This window comes from Cupressus sempervirens, chromosome 7 (genome assembly GCF_028749045.1).
Source record: "Cupressus sempervirens isolate cs-2001-9-10 chromosome 7, ASM2874904v1, whole genome shotgun sequence".
Lineage (NCBI taxonomy): Eukaryota > Viridiplantae > Streptophyta > Pinopsida > Cupressales > Cupressaceae > Cupressus > Cupressus sempervirens.
The window spans coordinates 809,734,202-809,759,543 of NC_143124.1; the positions used below are offsets into that span (position 1 = coordinate 809,734,202).

The window sequence follows — 25,342 nt, forward strand, 5'->3', positions numbered from 1 at the left end:
TAAAAGGATTTATAAGATTTCATTGGGTAATGTGATTGGAAAGTATACAACAAGATAGAGTCTACATCCTCACAACTAGTGAGAAAGAGGGAGCTATGGAAGAGGGTATGGACATAAACAATCATAAGGTGTAGTGCTTGAAATTAAAAGGTTATTTATTGTATAGATCATTATTAAGTGTTTTTTATTAAGGCTAAAATAGGTTTTTAACAATGGATCATAACCCCATAAGTTTTACACAAGAGAGAAAAGCATCAAGTCCTTAAACAAAACAATATTAAAACTAGTAAACACAACCACTACCATTTTCAACTAGACCTAGCTTAAGCCAACACCAAAAAAAATACCAAAATGAAACAAACATAAAGCCTACCAAGAGCAACCATGACCAAAAAAGAACACCACAAGGAAAGGTAGCCTAGGCCAAATCTTGAACTTTTTCCTTTTGCTCATGTTGAATATTCTTTTATCAGCTTCATGACCTTCAAGATGTCAAGTGGATCAATCTAAGCCTCTCTCTTCTATTTCCTTTTTGTATTGGAGGGAGTATGTTTCCATGGCCTTACTTCTTCCTTGTCCTTATCTTGTTCCTCTCAGTCAATCAGTGATGTTCAAGACCTTTTTCAAGAAGTTGATTAAAAGGTCTACAAATCCATGGCATTTAGAGAGCACCTCCTTAATGAACTTTCTAATTTTTTCCATTTTCTTTCTCAACTCTTCAATAACCTCATGATTCCCATGCTTCTCTATAACACTTTCCTTCTACCTTGGCACATTCTAGTTATTTGAATATATTTTTATTTAATCATATAAGAAATCTACATTAATATTTTTCATTATCTAGAATGTTTTTTTATATACTTTGATTTAAAAATATGCAAACTAACTATAATTTATTTCATTTCAATAATTTGAGATGATCTTTCCAATAAATTCTTGTCTAAAAGATCATTTTAATTGAAACATTTGATTAATAAAATGAAAAAAAGATAGATCATATAAAATAATGAGAAAGATTGATAAAATAATACCATAAGAATAACATCATCTTAAAATTCACTTTTTAACATTTTTGAATTTCCAACTTCATATAAATATAGAGAAGCCAAAATAAATTATTACAACTACACATTTTAGTAACTTGGTGGTGATTCTTTAACAATATATTGTGATTTACCTCTTTCATTAAAGTGAAAAATTAATTAGTTGGACATTTCAACTATTTTATGCAAACTCAATTGAAGTATAGCTATTATATTTTATATTTATTATATTCTATCTTCCATGCCTCACTAATTGATTGCATTGTAAATAGATATAAGTAAACAATCATTGTAAATGTATCTATTTTATATAAAATCTAATATTTGAATTTTAATAATGCCATTAATTTATTTTATGTATCAAATATATTTTTCATAGTTATTATTTTATAGTTTTCATGAATAATACAAATTATGATTTTTTATTTTAGGTAAAGAGATGGAAAATATAAGATAGAGGAGGAAGGGAAGAAAGAAAAAGGTGGAGGAGAAGAAGCAAGAAGGAGAGGAGGTTAGTAGCAACTGTGTGTTTATGCTTCTAATTTGGACAAGTAAGCCATATTAAATCATAATTTAATAGTTCTAAGTAAACCCAAAGTAAATAATTTTTATATTTGTGAAGAATAGTTAAATTCAAAATTTATCATCATTATTTTGATTGAATATATTTTAAACAAATATACTTGGTTATTTACACAATTTCAATGTGAATACACCTCAGCACAATTAAGTGTCATAATCCATAAAAAAAATAATTCTAATAGAAACAATGGATATTTACCAATCAGTTTATCCCTTAGACCTGTGAGACACATGTGCTAGTTATTTAAGAATAAAAATATTTAAAACACCAAAAATAGTTGTAGTAGAAGATGGAAATGTCTATTTTTGTTGACAAGATTTAAAGACACAAAGTACTTGTAAAACTATTAACACTAAAATTAGAAGTATGATTAAAGAAAAGAACAATTGTCATTGCTTGGAATCATAAGTCGTGATAAAGTCTAACATTAGCCCAATAAAATCAACCCATAGATGATGATGTCTAAGATAACCCAAATGTTTCTACCACTTCTTATGGTAACCATTTATGGATTTAGCAACATTATCTATAGAATTGCACTTGGAAATTTTTGTGATCATTACCATAGAATCCAAAGCAGAGTGATCTCTCCATCATTTCCAAGCTTGATGATGATGATGTCCTCAAGTCTCAAAAGAAAACCATCTCTAGCACATTCAACCATGTTGTTCATTAGAATGACATACCTTATAATGGGTTTTTCTTTTCCTTCAAATCATATTTTGAGGTTAATCAAGTTAATGAGTATCACATCTAATATTTCATCTACTTTTAACTTAAGTAAATAAAGTGTGGATTTATTCTTGTCAAAATTAATTTGTTTGATTCCACCATGTAGTTTCTTGAATTCCATTCCTCCCCTTCTTAGCTCCCCTGTAGATGGAACATGTTTTTCTATCTCATCTTGGGTCTCGGAGAGGAAGTTCATAATAGAATACAAAATGTAAAAGATGTGGGTCTTAATATATAGAAAAATGATAATTATGATCCCCAATATGAACAACATGACAAAAATTGAAAGAAAATTAGGGCAAATAGCCATTTCATATGAAAAAATTGTGTCATCTATAAAGTGATAAATATTTATATTGTTTTGATAATACAAAACATCTAAAATGCATTTTTCCATTTTCTAGATAGATAAAGAGGCATTTTCATTCACCCACTACTATTTTAGAATGCATATATTGTTGTAAACTTACAATTGGAACAATTTTTTTTTTTGTAATTAATGTCAAATCTATTCATAAGACACATTGCTACCTAATCTAAATGTCATATTTATTTGATTGATGAATAAGATTTGAGAAATTGCTTAGAACAAAAGGGCCTAAAGGAAAGGTTGAGTTATGAAAAGGAAGCTACACATGGACATTTGATTAGATAGACTCTAATAAGACAAAGTGATTATTTATATCAAGAAAGAAAAGCTAAGAAAAGTACTAGAGTAAAAGGTTAAGTAATGTCGAGTGATGCTAGTGTCAAGCGAGCCATAGTAAGTGTCAGGAAAATCTACTATTGATCGATTATTAGTATCGACCAATCAAGATAGTTGATGTTGACCTAGAATTTTTACAGCAACTGAGTCATTCAGTGATGACCAAGTGTTAGAATTTAGTTATTGCCAAAAAGTGTTGAGAATGAATTTGAGAAAGTCATGATTCTTAGCTGACTCAATTGATTTCTTGGAAGATGTAAACCGTGTTGAAGATAAGATTGATGAGTTGGATCTTTAACTTTAAGGAGAGGAATAGGTAAAGACCTAATAGATGAGTTCCAGAGAAGTTCCTAGAGGATGATTAAGAAGATAGACAAATACAATGAGTCATGTTGAGCCTAATCATAAACCATAAGATCTATGGTGATCATAGAAATTGGTAAAGAAAGAATTGCATATTTAAAGAGGTAAAGAGCCAAACTTACAAGGTATACAAGGAAGAGGCACACAGAACAGGGTGGATCAAAGTTGCAAAAGGGTGAGAGTGAATGCAAAGCTAAAGGAGATTGCTTGTTCAGATGTTGTTAATGGTGATAAGTGAATTTGAGAAGATGACTTAAGTTTTGTTGAGAAAAGAAGATTAATTACTTGAAGTGTCACGAATCGAATCAAGAACGTAAATGAAAATGGGAAGCTTATCATCGAATTAACACATGGACCAAAGAGTGATCTAAACTTGCAAAGTGATTTGTAATCATACAGATCAAAATGTATTATTTTCTTTAGATAATTATTGTAAATGACTTGTGAAAATACTAATAACAAAGGTTGACCTGACAATCATTTGAAAGACTTTGCAGACTATGTAAATACTTTAACAAAGTGACATTCTAAATGGATTGATCAAAGTCCTCTAACAAAGTCACTCCTAATAGGGTGATTAAATTTTTAATATCGACAACATGAGATTTGGAGAATTGCATAATTATCTGTGAGATTGACTCACAGGCGGTTGTTAATTTATTGAATAGAAGGAACCTTGTGCATGTCGATTGGCATTTAGCTCTGGTTAATCAACAGATCATTCACTTATGCAATTCTTTGGATTCTGTGTCTTTTATGCATATCTCTCGTGAGTGGAATGGTGTGGCTGATTGTCTAGCTAAACGGGCCTCTGAGCATGGGCCAAATTGAAACATTATTGATCATAGGATGCTTCCTCTTGATCTATCTCAGATGCTAGTTCAACTTGTTGACCAAGATAAAGCTTTGTAGTTCTCTTTGTGTTTTGTGTTGTTCTACTCTCTTTGATATTCAATAAAAAATTTACCCCTCTTTTAATTTAAGATTGTAATTATAGATTTCATTTTTATATGTATAATAACTACTAATCTTATGTTATATATAATATAATTTTAAACAATTCTTAGATGAAATGAATAAATGTTTCATTCAAAATTTAAATTATCATAATAATAGTAAAATATATCTCTATCTATACTTTTAAAAAAGACAGACCTGTGTCTACAACTAAATTTGTTGCGATGAAGCATGAGCTGAAGCAGAAAAATTAGAAAAGCTTCTACTATTAACAATAGTTTTTATTAGAACAACCTCTTAGTGTTTCTGCTTGAATAAAGCCAACTTCTTTAAAAACTGGATAATGTAATCCATTCAAGACAACCTGGATAATGTAATTGGTGTTGCAATATCAAAAAAAAAACCTTAAGAAACATAAAATAAAAATTTGTGCATGCTCTGTTTTCTGAGTTTTCTTTCCTCCCCTGTTTTCAAATCGTCTTATTGTATGAGAGCTTCAAGGAAAGATTGAGGACATGAGTGTCAGATTGGAGCAACGGTGTTTGCTCGGGGTTGTACATAGCAAGAGTGAAGCATAGAGCTGTCAATAAAATACTTTTTGATCAGAGAGTCTAAGTTTTAAAGCTACGGTATTACAAATTGAAGAAAGAAAGTAGTTGCTAGGAGATCGTTGCATAAAGTCTCGCCCTGTTTTAGAGTTATATACAGAATTTCCAATGTATAATAAAAATGCTTTGAAATATAAGTACTTTGAGGGATGATCAATCCATTCAAATTATATATTTACAGTTATAGATATGTCAAGATAGCAATGCCATAAAAAGTGAATGTGGCTAAAAACAGAAAAAGTTGAGAATGTAGCTATCAGTAAATCAAAAAGTAAACAAATGAATGTGATGAACCCCTTTTACGCTGGGAACCATTGATAGAAAAGTCAGGTTGACCTTTTCATATATAAAACACCTTTGTTATAAAAATGAAAATAAATATATGATAATCTTTGCAAAACATAAAGTGGATTACTTAGACATATATTAAGATATAAACTTGGTATCAAATTTATTAGCTGAGACAAATTTCGAGAATAAGATGTAACATGTTAAAAATCATTTAATTCTTTACAGTCTAATTCTTTACAAATTAATAAAACTATTGATGTCGGTGTAGACATATTGTCTACTTTTGTTGATATGATTTAATTCCATTACTACCCTTCATAACTCTCCAATAGATAGGAAATGTTTTCCTAACTCTTCTATAGGCAGTTAATAATAGAGTCCCAAATGTCGAATGTCCAGTGTTTAAGGACAATTAAGATCCCTGCTATGAACAACATGACAAAAATTGGGTAGAAAAGTAATGCAAATAGCCATCTTATACTAATCCCACAACTAGAAAGTGGAGGAGGCCAGGACTACCCTATCAACAATGCAGACATCAAGCTATTGCAAGATATGAGATTATTTTTTATATCTTCGATTCCTCTCTTCCCCACTTTGATAGGGTCTAAATTTTTGTAGTGCCCACTCACATCAGATATCATCATTTAATCCTACACAACAGAGCCTGAATTTCTCAAAACCTATGCCCATAATCTTTAGCATATCCTAAACATTTTATCACAACAAAGAGTGGTGTTTCTCACAATAAAAATAGCTGTAAAGATGTTGATTGATCAATTAAGCTTTGGATTTTATATCATTTTAAATGATATTATAATAGAATCCAACAAATAAACTTTTTAATAACTCTTGCAAATCTAGATTTTAATGTTCATCTAAAATGACATCTCTAATCACAATAAACTTAATGATGAGTTTAGAATGTTTCAAAGAAGTTTAAAATATTTACAATAGACAATTTTATTAAAAAAAAACAGTGATCTAAAAACTTAGAGAAACAACAGACTTTGATTTATTTCCCTAGATCATTCAAAGATTGTTTTAAAATATATATTTAAAATGGAGGAAAAAATCTAGACTCTCAAATTTATTATATAGTATTAACCTTTATTAACTTTTCAAATAAGATCACCTAGAAAATGAATGATCAGAGGAAATTCAGAACAAAAATATAGAGTTACAAGAATAAACTATAGTATATATATAATTTAAAATAAAAAGCATATCAACATTCTATAATTTCACAGAACATTAGCAGATGGCTTAAATGTCACTTAAGCCATTAATGAGATGAATATTAAGAACAAGAAGTTAAAGATCATTAATCCTTTAGATTCTACTGTTAATAATTTAAGCATAACAATATTTAAAATACTAGAACTGTTGGTCTAATCGCATTAGAAGATGGAGATGTCTAGATGCGGAAGACTTAAAACATCACACACCAAGACTTGATTCCTACACTAAAATGTTAAATAGTCAAGATTGATCTATTTTCCGAAACTTTATTTCTTCTCAATCTAGATGGAAATGTCTAATTGTGCTGGCAAGATTTTAAAAGGCAAAGTACTTGTAGAGCTGTTAACACTAAAATTACAAGTACGATCAAAGCAGAGAAAAACCACCATGGCTTGGAACCATAAGTGGTGATAAACTCTAACAACAGCCCAATAAAATCACCCCATAGACGACGATGTCTAAGAAAGGCCAGACGTTTCTGCCACTTCTTATGGTAACCATTAATGGATTTAGCAGCATTATCTATAGATTCGTACCTGGGAATTTCTGTGGGCGTCACCATAGAATTCCAAAGCTGAGCGATCTCTCCATCATTTCCAAGCTCGCCGGCGATGATGTCTTCACTTCTCAACAGACCCACGTCTCTAGCGCTGTCAACCAGGTCGTTCATTAGAATGGCATAGCTTGTAATGGGTTTCTCTTTTCCTGCGGAGTATATTTCCAAGGCAATCAAGTTTCTGAGTATCACTTCAGATCTGTCATCTACTTTGAACTCGGGCAAATACAGTGTAGAATTATTCTTGTCAAACTTAACTTGTTTGATTCCACCGTCCAGTCTCTTGAATTTCATTCCTCCCCTTCTTAGCTCCCCTATAGATGGAACATGTTCTTCTGTCTCATCTGGTGTCTGGGATAGAAAGTTCATAATAGAGTACAAAATGTCATAGATGAAGTTCTTAATGTAGTGCAAAATGACAAATATAATCCCCAATATGAACAATATGACAAAAACTGGAAAGAAAATTATTGCAAATAGCCATTTCATACGAAAGCTCAATAATTTAGTCCAACGGGAAGGTCGCTTTTGATCAGGGACCGGCCTGTCAACAATGTAGTCATGAAGCAGTCGCAAGAGATGAGTATCTTCGTTGCATTTCAGATTCCCCGGACATGGCATTTTGATGGGAGATAACATTTTAAGTGCCGACTCAAGCCAGACATAATCAGTTGATCCCTCAATCTCAATCTCATAATCAGTTGATCCCTCAATCTCATTTCTGATTTCCTTCAAAACCCAGAACGGTAGTTGATTTTCCATCTTGACCATGTCTTTCACAATTTCTGTCAAAAGAGGATGATGTCGGTTTCTGCTAAGAATACTATCCATGAGAGTCGACATCTCAGCTGCATCTTCACTCCCTTTGGCTTTATCTTCAGCTTCTTCGAACCTGTCGAGGACTTCGAGAACAAAACAGGCATCGCTCACCATCATCCACGCCAGTACTTCTTCACTGCTCAGTTTAATTTCTTTAGCATAGCTTTTCTTTATTCTATCCGGCATATCTTCTCCCTTAAACTTCTCAACTACTGATTTCAAACCTTCCGAGCTTCCATTTTCGATGATTTTAAGATGCATCTTCCTTGCCACTTCTGACTTGAGCAGTTCAATGTCATCATTCGATACATCTTCCTTTCGAAAATGGTAAGGCCCGAAGGAGATTACATGGGGATGATAGAAAACCTTATCAGAATTATGCAACAGTGATTTTGGAACGGTATGAATGAGACCACGGTGGGACGTATCTGGTCTGCTTTTTTTCTCTAAACTTTTTCCAACATCAACAATCCACTCGGAGTCTTTTCTCTCGTTTTTCCCCATCTTCGAAGACAACTGGAGAGAGCGGTTCAACTGCCTGTGCAAATTGAAGATGTCTTCGCTTCATTAAGGGAATGGTTCCTTATAATCCCAGCGGATGCTCGTGGAGGTGGAATCTTTTCCCTGGATTACAGAAAACAGACCAGAGCAAATTTCTTCTCTAAACAATGAACGTGGGCCAGGTCCGAGCTCTACAGTGCGACCTGCGGTCTACATCAATCTTAATTCCACTGCTCCAGTGAGGAAATTTAGCTCGAATCTCACATCATTAACTGCTCAACATGAAAAATGTGAGATGAGAGGTAACTAGTACTTACATCTAAGGGAGGTGTAGGTGGCAATGGATAAAGCCTAAATTAAAACGTATGGATGCCATTGCCATGTTTAACCCCATACATGGTACTGACCTGCTCATTCATCTTTTCAACCATGCCTTTTAACAGCGATATATTTATGTGATTTAAAATAATGTCATATATAATTTACTTATACTATTTCGATTTGATTTTATATTGCTATTGTGGAATGAATAGTATATTTTATAAATAATTATTTTTATATTAAATATTAAAAATTATTTTTTATTTTAGAATTTTAATAGCTTTCAAATTATAATGTATATATACTTTTTAAAATCTTCCAATGATCCACCATTAGGACAAGATTTAGAAAAGAAAGAAGCAAATTTCATAGATCTACATAAAAATATTAATAATAAAACAAATATATGATGTTCATAAATAGTAAATTGGTAAACTAAAAATTATATACATGTCTATTATTTTTTTTATGACAGTTCTTTTAATGATATATTTGTTAAAGTATAATAATGAAAATGATATACACATCAAAATCATAGACCATGAAAAAGAAAGATGTATAATTTATTCTTCAATTACTAATATAATTGATTTCTCATTATATAATTATAAATAGAACAAACTTTGATTTTTATAGGAAAATAATACTTTTATCGAATCAAGATGCTCGTGAGGATAGGATTTTGTACAAAAAAATGAATGCTTGGTATTTTCATAGCAAAACAAGATGCTCGTCGAGATAGAATTTTGGACAAATGCTCATTAAAGAAAATAGATTAAAATTACAACAAAACTTATTGAGTTGGAATCTTGAGGCTAGTTCACACGCTACCAAGCTACCTGTCAGTGGTCACTAAAGAAATAGACTGAATTTACCGCCAGATTCTTCTTTGAAAAATAGCCCGGGGTGGTGTATACACAGTCCAAACTTTATGGATGCAATCTGCACCTTACACTTCTGTAAATTTGCGCCGGGGACATTTTACATCGAATTTTGTACGACGTTCACTAATGTGACTCGAATAGTGGAATTTTAGTTGGTATTTTACATCACTCTTTTTCTTGTTAATCTTCCATTGATTTTGGTAGTATTCGCAAAAGGAGATCCTTTGATCTCCATGTTCTAATCACTTTTCATTTCGTATTCATCTTAAAATTCCAAATGAGAGGATGCAGTTGCATCATATTTATCTTATAACGTTTGTTTTTGTTTTGTATTGAAATTAAAATTTTACTAAGAATATTAAAATCTTGGTATCTTTAAATGGTAAGTTAGATTTTTTAATTTTTGTAGTAATAATGTAGTAAATATTTTTATGGATAGTAATATGAAAATTATAACTTTGAATTAATTATATTTATTTATTAAAACATAAAATATTCATCTTAATAAATAAACAAAAAATATCTAATTCCTTTCAATTAGTAAAATATATAACATATTAGTTAGTTAAATACGATTTTAATAATTATTATTTATGTGTCTGAAAAAAATTGGATATGTATAATAATAGTTTTGTAAAATATAGAATATTTAAAATTAAAAAAATCTTCATATACAATAATTTGTAGTCAAGAACAATTAGAGGTCAGATGATGATGTAGACTCAAGGTATTGATGCTAGCGTAGATGTTATTAATGACACTTCACTAGAAATTATTAGTTATCTGTAACAAAAGGTCAACACACACGGCTAAGAAAAGACACTGACATGGTAAAAAAATGTTCAACTTAACCAACACACTCAAAGCTTTGACCACTTAGAGTGGTTGGTGGGCCCCAATCAACTCATTGTGTCCACCATTTTAGTCATCATTACTTCCATTCAACTCAACATAACTCTCCCTTGAAGTTTGATATTAAAAATTATTTTTGCCATCTAGGATTTCTTTAGATGAATATCTCTGACTGGATAGTTTTTATTCATCCAAAAATTCTCATCTTGTGAAAATGTACTGAAACGATAGAGGCATGAATATTTAAAAAAAATTGTAGATATCTCTTTGAGAAATGCTCTGTAAAAATATATGCAAAATTATGGTATCATAGACAAGGCATGTCTATTTCATACAACCATCAAAGAAAGGTATGCTAATACAATACTATGAATATAGGATATGAACAAAATGCATTTGCATTTTTTTAAAAGGATTTATAAGATTTCATTGGGTAATGTGATTGGAAAGTATACAACAAGATAGAGTCTACATCCTCACAACTAGTGAGAAAGAGGGAGCTATGGAAGAGGGTATGGACATAAACAATCATAAGGTGTAGTGCTTGAAATTAAAAGGTTATTTATTGTATAGATCATTATTAAGTGTTTTTTATTAAGGCTAAAATAGGTTTTTAACAATGGATCATAACCCCATAAGTTTTACACAAGAGAGAAAAGCATCAAGTCCTTAAACAAAACAATATTAAAACTAGTAAACACAACCACTACCATTTTCAACTAGACCTAGCTTAAGCCAACACCAAAAAAAATACCAAAATGAAACAAACATAAAGCCTACCAAGAGCAACCATGACCAAAAAAGAACACCACAAGGAAAGGTAGCCTAGGCCAAATCTTGAACTTTTTCCTTTTGCTCATGTTGAATATTCTTTTATCAGCTTCATGACCTTCAAGATGTCAAGTGGATCAATCTAAGCCTCTCTCTTCTATTTCCTTTTTGTATTGGAGGGAGTATGTTTCCATGGCCTTACTTCTTCCTTGTCCTTATCTTGTTCCTCTCAGTCAATCAGTGATGTTCAAGACCTTTTTCAAGAAGTTGATTAAAAGGTCTACAAATCCATGGCATTTAGAGAGCACCTCCTTAATGAACTTTCTAATTTTTTCCATTTTCTTTCTCAACTCTTCAATAACCTCATGATTCCCATGCTTCTCTATAACACTTTCCTTCTACCTTGGCACATTCTAGTTATTTGAATATATTTTTATTTAATCATATAAGAAATCTACATTAATATTTTTCATTATCTAGAATGTTTTTTTATATACTTTGATTTAAAAATATGCAAACTAACTATAATTTATTTCATTTCAATAATTTGAGATGATCTTTCCAATAAATTCTTGTCTAAAAGATCATTTTAATTGAAACATTTGATTAATAAAATGAAAAAAAGATAGATCATATAAAATAATGAGAAAGATTGATAAAATAATACCATAAGAATAACATCATCTTAAAATTCACTTTTTAACATTTTTGAATTTCCAACTTCATATAAATATAGAGAAGCCAAAATAAATTATTACAACTACACATTTTAGTAACTTGGTGGTGATTCTTTAACAATATATTGTGATTTACCTCTTTCATTAAAGTGAAAAATTAATTAGTTGGACATTTCAACTATTTTATGCAAACTCAATTGAAGTATAGCTATTATATTTTATATTTATTATATTCTATCTTCCATGCCTCACTAATTGATTGCATTGTAAATAGATATAAGTAAACAATCATTGTAAATGTATCTATTTTATATAAAATCTAATATTTGAATTTTAATAATGCCATTAATTTATTTTATGTATCAAATATATTTTTCATAGTTATTATTTTATAGTTTTCATGAATAATACAAATTATGATTTTTTATTTTAGGTAAAGAGATGGAAAATATAAGATAGAGGAGGAAGGGAAGAAAGAAAAAGGTGGAGGAGAAGAAGCAAGAAGGAGAGGAGGTTAGTAGCAACTGTGTGTTTATGCTTCTAATTTGGACAAGTAAGCCATATTAAATCATAATTTAATAGTTCTAAGTAAACCCAAAGTAAATAATTTTTATATTTGTGAAGAATAGTTAAATTCAAAATTTATCATCATTATTTTGATTGAATATATTTTAAACAAATATACTTGGTTATTTACACAATTTCAATGTGAATACACCTCAGCACAATTAAGTGTCATAATCCATAAAAAAAATAATTCTAATAGAAACAATGGATATTTACCAATCAGTTTATCCCTTAGACCTGTGAGACACATGTGCTAGTTATTTAAGAATAAAAATATTTAAAACACCAAAAATAGTTGTAGTAGAAGATGGAAATGTCTATTTTTGTTGACAAGATTTAAAGACACAAAGTACTTGTAAAACTATTAACACTAAAATTAGAAGTATGATTAAAGAAAAGAACAATTGCCATTGCTTGGAATCATAAGTCGTGATAAAGTCTAACATTAGCCCAATAAAATCAACCCATAGATGATGATGTCTAAGATAACCCAAATGTTTCTACCACTTCTTATGGTAACCATTTATGGATTTAGCAACATTATCTATAGAATTGCACTTGGAAATTTTTGTGATCATTACCATAGAATCCAAAGCAGAGTGATCTCTCCATCATTTCCAAGCTTGATGATGATGATGTCCTCAAGTCTCAAAAGAAAACCATCTCTAGCACATTCAACCATGTTGTTCATTAGAATGACATACCTTATAATGGGTTTTTCTTTTCCTTCAAATCATATTTTGAGGTTAATCAAGTTAATGAGTATCACATCTAATATTTCATCTACTTTTAACTTAAGTAAATAAAGTGTGGATTTATTCTTGTCAAAATTAATTTGTTTGATTCCACCATGTAGTTTCTTGAATTCCATTCCTCCCCTTCTTAGCTCCCCTGTAGATGGAACATGTTTTTCTATCTCATCTTGGGTCTCGGAGAGGAAGTTCATAATAGAATACAAAATGTAAAAGATGTGGGTCTTAATATATAGAAAAATGATAATTATGATCCCCAATATGAACAACATGACAAAAATTGAAAGAAAATTAGGGCAAATAGCCATTTCATATGAAAAAATTGTGTCATCTATAAAGTGATAAATATTTATATTGTTTTGATAATACAAAACATCTAAAATGCATTTTTCCATTTTCTAGATAGATAAAGAGGCATTTTCATTCACCCACTACTATTTTAGAATGCATATATTGTTGTAAACTTACAATTGGAACAATTTTTTTTTTTGTAATTAATGTCAAATCTATTCATAAGACACATTGCTACCTAATCTAAATGTCATATTTATTTGATTGATGAATAAGATTTGAGAAATTGCTTAGAACAAAAGGGCCTAAAGGAAAGGTTGAGTTATGAAAAGGAAGCTACACATGGACATTTGATTAGATAGACTCTAATAAGACAAAGTGATTATTTATATCAAGAAAGAAAAGCTAAGAAAAGTACTAGAGTAAAAGGTTAAGTAATGTCGAGTGATGCTAGTGTCAAGCGAGCCATAGTAAGTGTCAGGAAAATCTACTATTGATCGATTATTAGTATCGACCAATCAAGATAGTTGATGTTGACCTAGAATTTTTACAGCAACTGAGTCATTCAGTGATGACCAAGTGTTAGAATTTAGTTATTGCCAAAAAGTGTTGAGAATGAATTTGAGAAAGTCATGATTCTTAGCTGACTCAATTGATTTCTTGGAAGATGTAAACCGTGTTGAAGATAAGATTGATGAGTTGGATCTTTAACTTTAAGGAGAGGAATAGGTAAAGACCTAATAGATGAGTTCCAGAGAAGTTCCTAGAGGATGATTAAGAAGATAGACAAATACAATGAGTCATGTTGAGCCTAATCATAAACCATAAGATCTATGGTGATCATAGAAATTGGTAAAGAAAGAATTGCATATTTAAAGAGGTAAAGAGCCAAACTTACAAGGTATACAAGGAAGAGGCACACAGAACAGGGTGGATCAAAGTTGCAAAAGGGTGAGAGTGAATGCAAAGCTAAAGGAGATTGCTTGTTCAGATGTTGTTAATGGTGATAAGTGAATTTGAGAAGATGACTTAAGTTTTGTTGAGAAAAGAAGATTAATTACTTGAAGTGTCACGAATCGAATCAAGAACGTAAATGAAAATGGGAAGCTTATCATCGAATTAACACATGGACCAAAGAGTGATCTAAACTTGCAAAGTGATTTGTAATCATACAGATCAAAATGTATTATTTTCTTTAGATAATTATTGTAAATGACTTGTGAAAATACTAATAACAAAGGTTGACCTGACAATCATTTGAAAGACTTTGCAGACTATGTAAATACTTTAACAAAGTGACATTCTAAATGGATTGATCAAAGTCCTCTAACAAAGTCACTCCTAATAGGGTGATTAAATTTTTAATATCGACAACATGAGATTTGGAGAATTGCATAATTATCTGTGAGATTGACTCACAGGCGGTTGTTAATTTATTGAATAGAAGGAACCTTGTGCATGTCGATTGGCATTTAGCTCTGGTTAATCAACAGATCATTCACTTATGCAATTCTTTGGATTCTGTGTCTTTTATGCATATCTCTCGTGAGTGGAATGGTGTGGCTGATTGTCTAGCTAAACGGGCCTCTGAGCATGGGCCAAATTGAAACATTATTGATCATAGGATGCTTCCTCTTGATCTATCTCAGATGCTAGTTCAACTTGTTGACCAAGATAAAGCTTTGTAGTTCTCTTTGTGTTTTGTGTTGTTCTACTCTCTTTGATATTCAATAAAAAATTTACCCCTCTTTTAATTTAAGATTGTAATTATAGATTTCATTTTTATATGTATAATAACTACTAATCTTATGTTATATATAATATAATTTTAAACAATTCTTAGATGAAATGAATAAATGTTTCATTCAAAATTTAAATTATCATAATAATAGTAAAATATATCTCTATCTATACTTTTAAAAAAGACAGACCTGTGTCTACAACTAAATTTGTTGCGATGAAGCATGAGCTGAAGCAGAAAAATTAGAAAAGCTTCTACTATTAACAATAGTTTTTATTAGAACAACCTCTTAGTGTTTCTGCTTGAATAAAGCCAACTTCTTTAAAAACTGGATAATGTAATCCATTCAAGACAACCTGGATAATGTAATTGGTGTTGCAATATCAAAAAAAAAACCTTAAGAAACATAAAATAAAAATTTGTGCATGCTCTGTTTTCTGAGTTTTCTTTCCTCCCCTGTTTTCAAATCGTCTTATTGTATGAGAGCTTCAAGGAAAGATTGAGGACATGAGTGTCAGATTGGAGCAACGGTGTTTGCTCGGGGTTGTACATAGCAAGAGTGAAGCATAGAGCTGTCAATAAAATACTTTTTGATCAGAGAGTCTAAGTTTTAAAGCTACGGTATTACAAATTGAAGAAAGAAAGTAGTTGCTAGGAGATCGTTGCATAAAGTCTCGCCCTGTTTTAGAGTTATATACAGAATTTCCAATGTATAATAAAAATGCTTTGAAATATAAGTACTTTGAGGGATGATCAATCCATTCAAATTATATATTTACAGTTATAGATATGTCAAGATAGCAATGCCATAAAAAGTGAATGTGGCTAAAAACAGAAAAAGTTGAGAATGTAGCTATCAGTAAATCAAAAAGTAAACAAATGAATGTGATGAACCCCTTTTACGCTGGGAACCATTGATAGAAAAGTCAGGTTGACCTTTTCATATATAAAACACCTTTGTTATAAAAATGAAAATAAATATATGATAATCTTTGCAAAACATAAAGTGGATTACTTAGACATATATTAAGATATAAACTTGGTATCAAATTTATTAGCTGAGACAAATTTCGAGAATAAGATGTAACATGTTAAAAATCATTTAATTCTTTACAGTCTAATTCTTTACAAATTAATAAAACTATTGATGTCGGTGTAGACATATTGTCTACTTTTGTTGATATGATTTAATTCCATTACTACCCTTCATAACTCTCCAATAGATAGGAAATGTTTTCCTAACTCTTCTATAGGCAGTTAATAATAGAGTCCCAAATGTCGAATGTCCAGTGTTTAAGGACAATTAAGATCCCTGCTATGAACAACATGACAAAAATTGGGTAGAAAAGTAATGCAAATAGCCATCTTATACTAATCCCACAACTAGAAAGTGGAGGAGGCCAGGACTACCCTATCAACAATGCAGACATCAAGCTATTGCAAGATATGAGATTATTTTTTATATCTTCGATTCCTCTCTTCCCCACTTTGATAGGGTCTAAATTTTTGTAGTGCCCACTCACATCAGATATCATCATTTAATCCTACACAACAGAGCCTGAATTTCTCAAAACCTATGCCCATAATCTTTAGCATATCCTAAACATTTTATCACAACAAAGAGTGGTGTTTCTCACAATAAAAATAGCTGTAAAGATGTTGATTGATCAATTAAGCTTTGGATTTTATATCATTTTAAATGATATTATAATAGAATCCAACAAATAAACTTTTTAATAACTCTTGCAAATCTAGATTTTAATGTTCATCTAAAATGACATCTCTAATCACAATAAACTTAATGATGAGTTTAGAATGTTTCAAAGAAGTTTAAAATATTTACAATAGACAATTTTATTAAAAAAAAACAGTGATCTAAAAACTTAGAGAAACAACAGACTTTGATTTATTTCCCTAGATCATTCAAAGATTGTTTTAAAATATATATTTAAAATGGAGGAAAAAATCTAGACTCTCAAATTTATTATATAGTATTAACCTTTATTAACTTTTCAAATAAGATCACCTAGAAAATGAATGATCAGAGGAAATTCAGAACAAAAATATAGAGTTACAAGAATAAACTATAGTATATATATAATTTAAAATAAAAAGCATATCAACATTCTATAATTTCACAGAACATTAGCAGATGGCTTAAATGTCACTTAAGCCATTAATGAGATGAATATTAAGAACAAGAAGTTAAAGATCATTAATCCTTTAGATTCTACTGTTAATAATTTAAGCATAACAATATTTAAAATACTAGAACTGTTGGTCTAATCGCATTAGAAGATGGAGATGTCTAGATGCGGAAGACTTAAAACATCACACACCAAGACTTGATTCCTACACTAAAATGTTAAATAGTCAAGATTGATCTATTTTCCGAAACTTTATTTCTTCTCAATCTAGATGGAAATGTCTAATTGTGCTGGCAAGATTTTAAAAGGCAAAGTACTTGTAGAGCTGTTAACACTAAAATTACAAGTACGATCAAAGCAGAGAAAAACCACCATGGCTTGGAACCATAAGTGGTGATAAACTCTAACAACAGCCCAATAAAATCACCCCATAGACGACGATGTCTAAGAAAGGCCAGACGTTTCTGCCACTTCTTATGGTAACCATTAATGGATTTAGCAGCATTATCTATAGATTCGTACCTGGGAATTTCTGTGGGCGTCACCATAGAATTCCAAAGCTGAGCGATCTCTCCATCATTTCCAAGCTCGCCGGCGATGATGTCTTCACTTCTCAACAGACCCACGTCTCTAGCGCTGTCAACCAGGTCGTTCATTAGAATGGCATAGCTTGTAATGGGTTTCTCTTTTCCTGCGGAGTATATTTCCAAGGCAATCAAGTTTCTGAGTATCACTTCAGATCTGTCATCTACTTTGAACTCGGGCAAATACAGTGTAGAATTATTCTTGTCAAACTTAACTTGTTTGATTCCACCGTCCAGTCTCTTGAATTTCATTCCTCCCCTTCTTAGCTCCCCTATAGATGGAACATGTTCTTCTGTCTCATCTGGTGTCTGGGATAGAAAGTTCATAATAGAGTACAAAATGTCATAGATGAAGTTCTTAATGTAGTGCAAAATGACAAATATAATCCCCAATATGAACAATATGACAAAAACTGGAAAGAAAATTATTGCAAATAGCCATTTCATACGAAAGCTCAATAATTTAGTCCAACGGGAAGGTCGCTTTTGATCAGGGACCGGCCTGTCAACAATGTAGTCATGAAGCAGTCGCAAGAGATGAGTATCTTCGTTGCATTTCAGATTCCCCGGACATGGCATTTTGATGGGAGATAACATTTTAAGTGCCGACTCAAGCCAGACATAATCAGTTGATCCCTCAATCTCAATCTCATAATCAGTTGATCCCTCAATCTCATTTCTGATTTCCTTCAAAACCCAGAACGGTAGTTGATTTTCCATCTTGACCATGTCTTTCACAATTTCTGTCAAAAGAGGATGATGTCGGTTTCTGCTAAGAATACTATCCATGAGAGTCGACATCTCAGCTGCATCTTCACTCCCTTTGGCTTTATCTTCAGCTTCTTCGAACCTGTCGAGGACTTCGAGAACAAAACAGGCATCGCTCACCATCATCCACGCCAGTACTTCTTCACTGCTCAGTTTAATTTCTTTAGCATAGCTTTTCTTTATTCTATCCGGCATATCTTCTCCCTTAAACTTCTCAACTACTGATTTCAAACCTTCCGAGCTTCCATTTTCGATGATTTTAAGATGCATCTTCCTTGCCACTTCTGACTTGAGCAGTTCAATGTCATCATTCGATACATCTTCCTTTCGAAAATGGTAAGGCCCGAAGGAGATTACATGGGGATGATAGAAAACCTTATCAGAATTATGCAACAGTGATTTTGGAACGGTATGAATGAGACCACGGTGGGACGTATCTGGTCTGCTTTTTTTCTCTAAACTTTTTCCAACATCAACAATCCACTCGGAGTCTTTTCTCTCGTTTTTCCCCATCTTCGAAGACAACTGGAGAGAGCGGTTCAACTGCCTGTGCAAATTGAAGATGTCTTCGCTTCATTAAGGGAATGGTTCCTTATAATCCCAGCGGATGCTCGTGGAGGTGGAATCTTTTCCCTGGATTACAGAAAACAGACCAGAGCAAATTTCTTCTCTAAACAATGAACGTGGGCCAGGTCCGAGCTCTACAGTGCGACCTGCGGTCTACATCAATCTTAATTCCACTGCTCCAGTGAGGAAATTTAGCTCGAATCTCACATCATTAACTGCTCAACATGAAAAATGTGAGATGAGAGGTAACTAGTACTTACATCTAAGGGAGGTGTAGGTGGCAATGGATAAAGCCTAAATTAAAACGTATGGATGCCATTGCCATGTTTAACCCCATACATGGTACTGACCTGCTCATTCATCTTTTCAACCATGCCTTTTAACAGCGATATATTTATGTGATTTAAAATAATGTCATATATAATTTACTTATACTATTTCGATTTGATTTTATATTGCTATTGTGGAATGAATAGTATATTTTATAAATAATTATTTTTATATTAAATATTAAAAATTATTTTTTATTTTAGAATTTTAATAGCTTTCAAATTATAATGTATATATACTTTTTAAAATCTTCCAATGATCCACCATTAGGACAAGATTTAGAAAAGAAAGAAGCAAATTTCATAGATCTACATAAAAATATTAATAATAAAACAAATATATGATGTTCATAAATAGTAAATTGGTAAACTAAAAATTATATACATGTCTATTATTTTTTTTATGACAGTTCTTTTAATGATATATTTGTTAAAGTATAATAATGAAAATGATATACACATCAAAATCATAGACCATGAAAAAGAAAGATGTATAATTTATTCTTCAATTACTAATATAATTGATTTCTCATTATATAATTATAAATAGAACAAACTTTGATTTTTATAGGAAAATAATACTTTTATCGAATCAAGATGCTCGTGAGGATAGGATTTTGTACAAAAAAATGAATGCTTGGTATTTTCATAGCAAAACAAGATGCTCGTCGAGATAGAATTTTGGACAAATGCTCATTAAAGAAAATAGATTAAAATTACAACAAAACTTATTGAGTTGGAATCTTGAGGCTAGTTCACACGCTACCAAGCTACCTGTCAGTGGTCACTAAAGAAATAGACTGAATTTACCGCCAGATTCTTCTTTGAAAAATAGCCCGGGGTGGTGTATACACAGTCCAAACTTTATGGATGCAATCTGCACCTTACACTTCTGTAAATTTGCGCCGGGGACATTTTACATCGAATTTTGTACGACGTTCACTAATGTGACTCGAATAGTGGAATTTTAGTTGGTATTTTACATCACTCTTTTTCTTGTTAATCTTCCATTGATTTTGGTAGTATTCGCAAAAGGAGATCCTTTGATCTCCATGTTCTAATCACTTTTCATTTCGTATTCATCTTAAAATTCCAAATGAGAGGATGCAGTTGCATCATATTTATCTTATAACGTTTGTTTTTGTTTTGTATTGAAATTAAAATTTTACTAAGAATATTAAAATCTTGGTATCTTTAAATGGTAAGTTAGATTTTTTAATTTTTGTAGTAATAATGTAGTAAATATTTTTATGGATAGTAATATGAAAATTATAACTTTGAATTAATTATATTTATTTATTAAAACATAAAATATTCATCTTAATAAATAAACAAAAAATATCTAATTCCTTTCAATTAGTAAAATATATAACATATTAGTTAGTTAAATACGATTTTAATAATTATTATTTATGTGTCTGAAAAAAATTGGATATGTATAATAATAGTTTTGTAAAATATAGAATATTTAAAATTAAAAAAATCTTCATATACAATAATTTGTAGTCAAGAACAATTAGAGGTCAGATGATGATGTAGACTCAAGGTATTGATGCTAGCGTAGATGTTATTAATGACACTTCACTAGAAATTATTAGTTATCTGTAACAAAAGGTCAACACACACGGCTAAGAAAAGACACTGACATGGTAAAAAAATGTTCAACTTAACCAACACACTCAAAGCTTTGACCACTTAGAGTGGTTGGTGGGCCCCAATCAACTCATTGTGTCCACCATTTTAGTCATCATTACTTCCATTCAACTCAACATAACTCTCCCTTGAAGTTTGATATTAAAAATTATTTTTGCCATCTAGGATTTCTTTAGATGAATATCTCTGACTGGATAGTTTTTATTCATCCAAAAATTCTCATCTTGTGAAAATGTACTGAAACGATAGAGGCATGAATATTTAAAAAAAATTGTAGATATCTCTTTGAGAAATGCTCTGTAAAAATATATGCAAAATTATGGTATCATAGACAAGGCATGTCTATTTCATACAACCATCAAAGAAAGGTATGCTAATACAATACTATGAATATAGGATATGAACAAAATGCATTTGCATTTTTTTAAAAGGATTTATAAGATTTCATTGGGTAATGTGATTGGAAAGTATACAACAAGATAGAGTCTACATCCTCACAACTAGTGAGAAAGAGGGAGCTATGGAAGAGGGTATGGACATAAACAATCATAAGGTGTAGTGCTTGAAATTAAAAGGTTATTTATTGTATAGATCATTATTAAGTGTTTTTTATTAAGGCTAAAATAGGTTTTTAACAATGGATCATAACCCCATAAGTTTTACACAAGAGAGAAAAGCATCAAGTCCTTAAACAAAACAATATTAAAACTAGTAAACACAACCACTACCATTTTCAACTAGACCTAGCTTAAGCCAACACCAAAAAAAATACCAAAATGAAACAAACATAAAGCCTACCAAGAGCAACCATGACCAAAAAAGAACACCACAAGGAAAGGTAGCCTAGGCCAAATCTTGAACTTTTTCCTTTTGCTCATGTTGAATATTCTTTTATCAGCTTCATGACCTTCAAGATGTCAAGTGGATCAATCTAAGCCTCTCTCTTCTATTTCCTTTTTGTATTGGAGGGAGTATGTTTCCATGGCCTTACTTCTTCCTTGTCCTTATCTTGTTCCTCTCAGTCAATCAGTGATGTTCAAGACCTTTTTCAAGAAGTTGATTAAAAGGTCTACAAATCCATGGCATTTAGAGAGCACCTCCTTAATGAACTTTCTAATTTTTTCCATTTTCTTTCTCAACTCTTCAATAACCTCATGATTCCCATGCTTCTCTATAACACTTTCCTTCTACCTTGGCACATTCTAGTTATTTGAATATATTTTTATTTAATCATATAAGAAATCTACATTAATATTTTTCATTATCTAGAATGTTTTTTTATATACTTTGATTTAAAAATATGCAAACTAACTATAATTTATTTCATTTCAATAATTTGAGATGATCTTTCCAATAAATTCTTGTCTAAAAGATCATTTTAATTGAAACATTTGATTAATAAAATGAAAAAAAGATAGATCATATAAAATAATGAGAAAGATTGATAAAATAATACCATAAGAATAACATCATCTTAAAATTCACTTTTTAACATTTTTGAATTTCCCAACTTCATATAAATATAGAGAAGCCAAAATAAATTATTACAACTACACATTTTAGTAACTTGGTGGTGATTCTTTAACAATATATTGTGATTTACCTCTTTCATTAAAGTGAAAAATTAATTAGTTGGACATTTCAACTATTTTATGCAAACTCAATTGAAGTATAGCTATTATATTTTATATTTATTATATTCTATCTTCCATGCCTCACTAATTGATTGCATTGTAAATAGATATAAGTAAACAATCATTGTAAATGTATCTATTTTATATAAAATCTAATATTTGAATTTTAATAATGCCATTAATTTATTTTATGTATCAAATATATTTTTCATAGTTATTATTTTATAGTTTTCATGAATAATACAAATTATGATTTTTTATTTTAGTAAAGAGATGGAAAATATAAGATAGAGGAGGAAGGGAAGAAAGAAAAAGGTGGAGGAGAAGAAGCAAGAAGGAGAGGAGGTTAGTAGCAACTGTGTGTTTATGCTTCTAATTTGGACAAGTAAGCCATATTAAATCATAATTTAATAGTTCTAAGTAAACCCAAAGTAAATAATTTTTATATTTGTGAAGAATAGTTAAATTCAAAATTTATCATCATTATTTTGATTGAATATATTTTAAACAAATATACTTGGTTATTTACACAATTTCAATGTGAATACACCTCAGCACAATTAAGTGTCATAATCCATAAAAAAAAATAATTCTAATAGAAACAATGGATATTTACCAATCAGTTTATCCCTTAGACCTGTGAGACACATGTGCTAGTTATTTAAGAATAAAAATATTTAAAACACCAAAAATAGTTGTAGTAGAAGATGGAAATGTCTATTTTTGTTGACAAGATTTAAAGACACAAAGTACTTGTAAAACTATTAACACTAAAATTAGAAGTATGATTAAAGAAAAGAACAATTGCCATTGCTTGGAATCATAAGTCGTGATAAAGTCTAACATTAGCCCAATAAAATCAACCCATAGATGATGATGTCTAAGATAACCCAAATGTTTCTACCACTTCTTATGGTAACCATTTATGGATTTAGCAACATTATCTATAGAATTGCACTTGGAAATTTTTGTGATCATTACCATAGAATCCAAAGCAGAGTGATCTCTCCATCATTTCCAAGCTTGATGATGATGATGTCCTCAAGTCTCAAAAGAAAACCATCTCTAGCACATTCAACCATGTTGTTCATTAGAATGACATACCTTATAATGGGTTTTTCTTTTCCTTCAAATCATATTTTGAGGTTAATCAAGTTAATGAGTATCACATCTAATATTTCATCTACTTTTAACTTAAGTAAATAAAGTGTGGATTTATTCTTGTCAAAATTAATTTGTTTGATTCCACCATGTAGTTTCTTGAATTCCATTCCTCCCCTTCTTAGCTCCCCTGTAGATGGAACATGTTTTTCTATCTCATCTTGGGTCTCGGAGAGGAAGTTCATAATAGAATACAAAATGTAAAAGATGTGGGTCTTAATATATAGAAAAATGATAATTATGATCCCCAATATGAACAACATGACAAAAATTGAAAGAAAATTAGGGCAAATAGCCATTTCATATGAAAAAATTGTGTCATCTATAAAGTGATAAATATTTATATTGTTTTGATAATACAAAACATCTAAAATGCATTTTTCCATTTTCTAGATAGATAAAGAGGCATTTTCATTCACCCACTACTATTTTAGAATGCATATATTGTTGTAAACTTACAATTGGAACAATTTTTTTTTTTTGTAATTAATGTCAAATCTATTCATAAGACACATTGCTACCTAATCTAAATGTCATATTTATTTGATTGATGAATAAGATTTGAGAAATTGCTTAGAACAAAAGGGCCTAAAGGAAAGGTTGAGTTATGAAAAGGAAGCTACACATGGACATTTGATTAGATAGACTCTAATAAGACAAAGTGATTATTTATATCAAGAAAGAAAAGCTAAGAAAAGTACTAGAGTAAAAGGTTAAGTAATGTCGAGTGATGCTAGTGTCAAGCGAGCCATAGTAAGTGTCAGGAAAATCTACTATTGATCGATTATTAGTATCGACCAATCAAGATAGTTGATGTTGACCTAGAATTTTTACAGCAACTGAGTCATTCAGTGATGACCAAGTGTTAGAATTTAGTTATTGCCAAAAAGTGTTGAGAATGAATTTGAGAAAGTCATGATTCTTAGCTGACTCAATTGATTTCTTGGAAGATGTAAACCGTGTTGAAGATAAGATTGATGAGTTGGATCTTTAACTTTAAGGAGAGGAATAGGTAAAGACCTAATAGATGAGTTCCAGAGAAGTTCCTAGAGGATGATTAAGAAGATAGACAAATACAATGAGTCATGTTGAGCCTAATCATAAACCATAAGATCTATGGTGATCATAGAAATTGGTAAAGAAAGAATTGCATATTTAAAGAGGTAAAGAGCCAAACTTACAAGGTATACAAGGAAGAGGCACACAGAACAGGGTGGATCAAAGTTGCAAAAGGGTGAGAGT

The 25,342-nt window shown here is 30.7% G+C and overlaps 2 protein-coding genes across 6 annotated transcripts; both read right to left on the reverse strand.

Annotated features, from left to right (window-relative positions):
• Positions 1-2,053: 2,053 nt before the first annotated feature.
• LOC149549863 (putative UPF0481 protein At3g02645) lies at positions 2,054-8,634 on the reverse strand. 3 transcript variants are annotated; one of them, XM_089793081.1, is made up of 2 exons: positions 7,062-8,634; positions 2,054-2,273 (listed from the first exon to the last, which is right to left on the reverse strand). In XM_089793081.1, exons 1-2 carry the CDS (start codon positions 8,402-8,404, stop codon positions 2,186-2,188), a joined length of 1,431 nt encoding a protein of 476 aa, XP_089649207.1. In that variant the 5' UTR covers positions 8,405-8,634; the 3' UTR covers positions 2,054-2,185. The 3 variants fall into 3 exon arrangements, with proteins under 3 accessions (XP_089649207.1, XP_089649208.1, XP_089649209.1); XM_089793082.1 differs by lacking the exon at positions 2,054-2,273 and adding an exon at positions 4,892-4,964 and having other exon boundaries at positions 7,062-8,633; XM_089793083.1 differs by lacking the exon at positions 2,054-2,273 and adding an exon at positions 5,477-5,936 and having other exon boundaries at positions 7,062-8,630.
• A 4,227-nt stretch (positions 8,635-12,861) lies between these two features.
• LOC149549864 (putative UPF0481 protein At3g02645) lies at positions 12,862-19,495 on the reverse strand. Of its 3 annotated transcripts, none has more exons than XM_089793084.1 (2): positions 17,927-19,495; positions 12,862-13,138 (listed from the first exon to the last, which is right to left on the reverse strand). In XM_089793084.1, exons 1-2 carry the CDS (start codon positions 19,267-19,269, stop codon positions 13,051-13,053), a joined length of 1,431 nt encoding a protein of 476 aa, XP_089649210.1. In that variant the 5' UTR covers positions 19,270-19,495; the 3' UTR covers positions 12,862-13,050. The 3 variants fall into 3 exon arrangements, with proteins under 3 accessions (XP_089649210.1, XP_089649211.1, XP_089649212.1); XM_089793085.1 differs by lacking the exon at positions 12,862-13,138 and adding an exon at positions 15,757-15,829 and having other exon boundaries at positions 17,927-19,493; XM_089793086.1 differs by lacking the exon at positions 12,862-13,138 and adding an exon at positions 16,342-16,801 and having other exon boundaries at positions 17,927-19,490.
• Positions 19,496-25,342: the final 5,847 nt, after the last annotated feature.

What these genes read in the sequence shown, in the direction of transcription:
- LOC149549863 (XM_089793081.1), bottom strand. Translation starts at nt 8,404, where the DNA reads ATGGGGAAAAACGAGAGAAAAGACTCCGAGTGGATTGTTGATGTTGGA. An exon ending in ACGCCCACAGAAATTCCCAG is followed by an intron (nt 2,274 to 7,061) that starts GTACGAATCTAT and finishes TGAATGTGCTAG; the next exon opens with AGATGGTTTTCTTTTGAGAC.
- LOC149549864 (XM_089793084.1), bottom strand. Translation starts at nt 19,269, where the DNA reads ATGGGGAAAAACGAGAGAAAAGACTCCGAGTGGATTGTTGATGTTGGA. An exon ending in ACGCCCACAGAAATTCCCAG is followed by an intron (nt 13,139 to 17,926) that starts GTACGAATCTAT and finishes TGAATGTGCTAG; the next exon opens with AGATGGTTTTCTTTTGAGAC.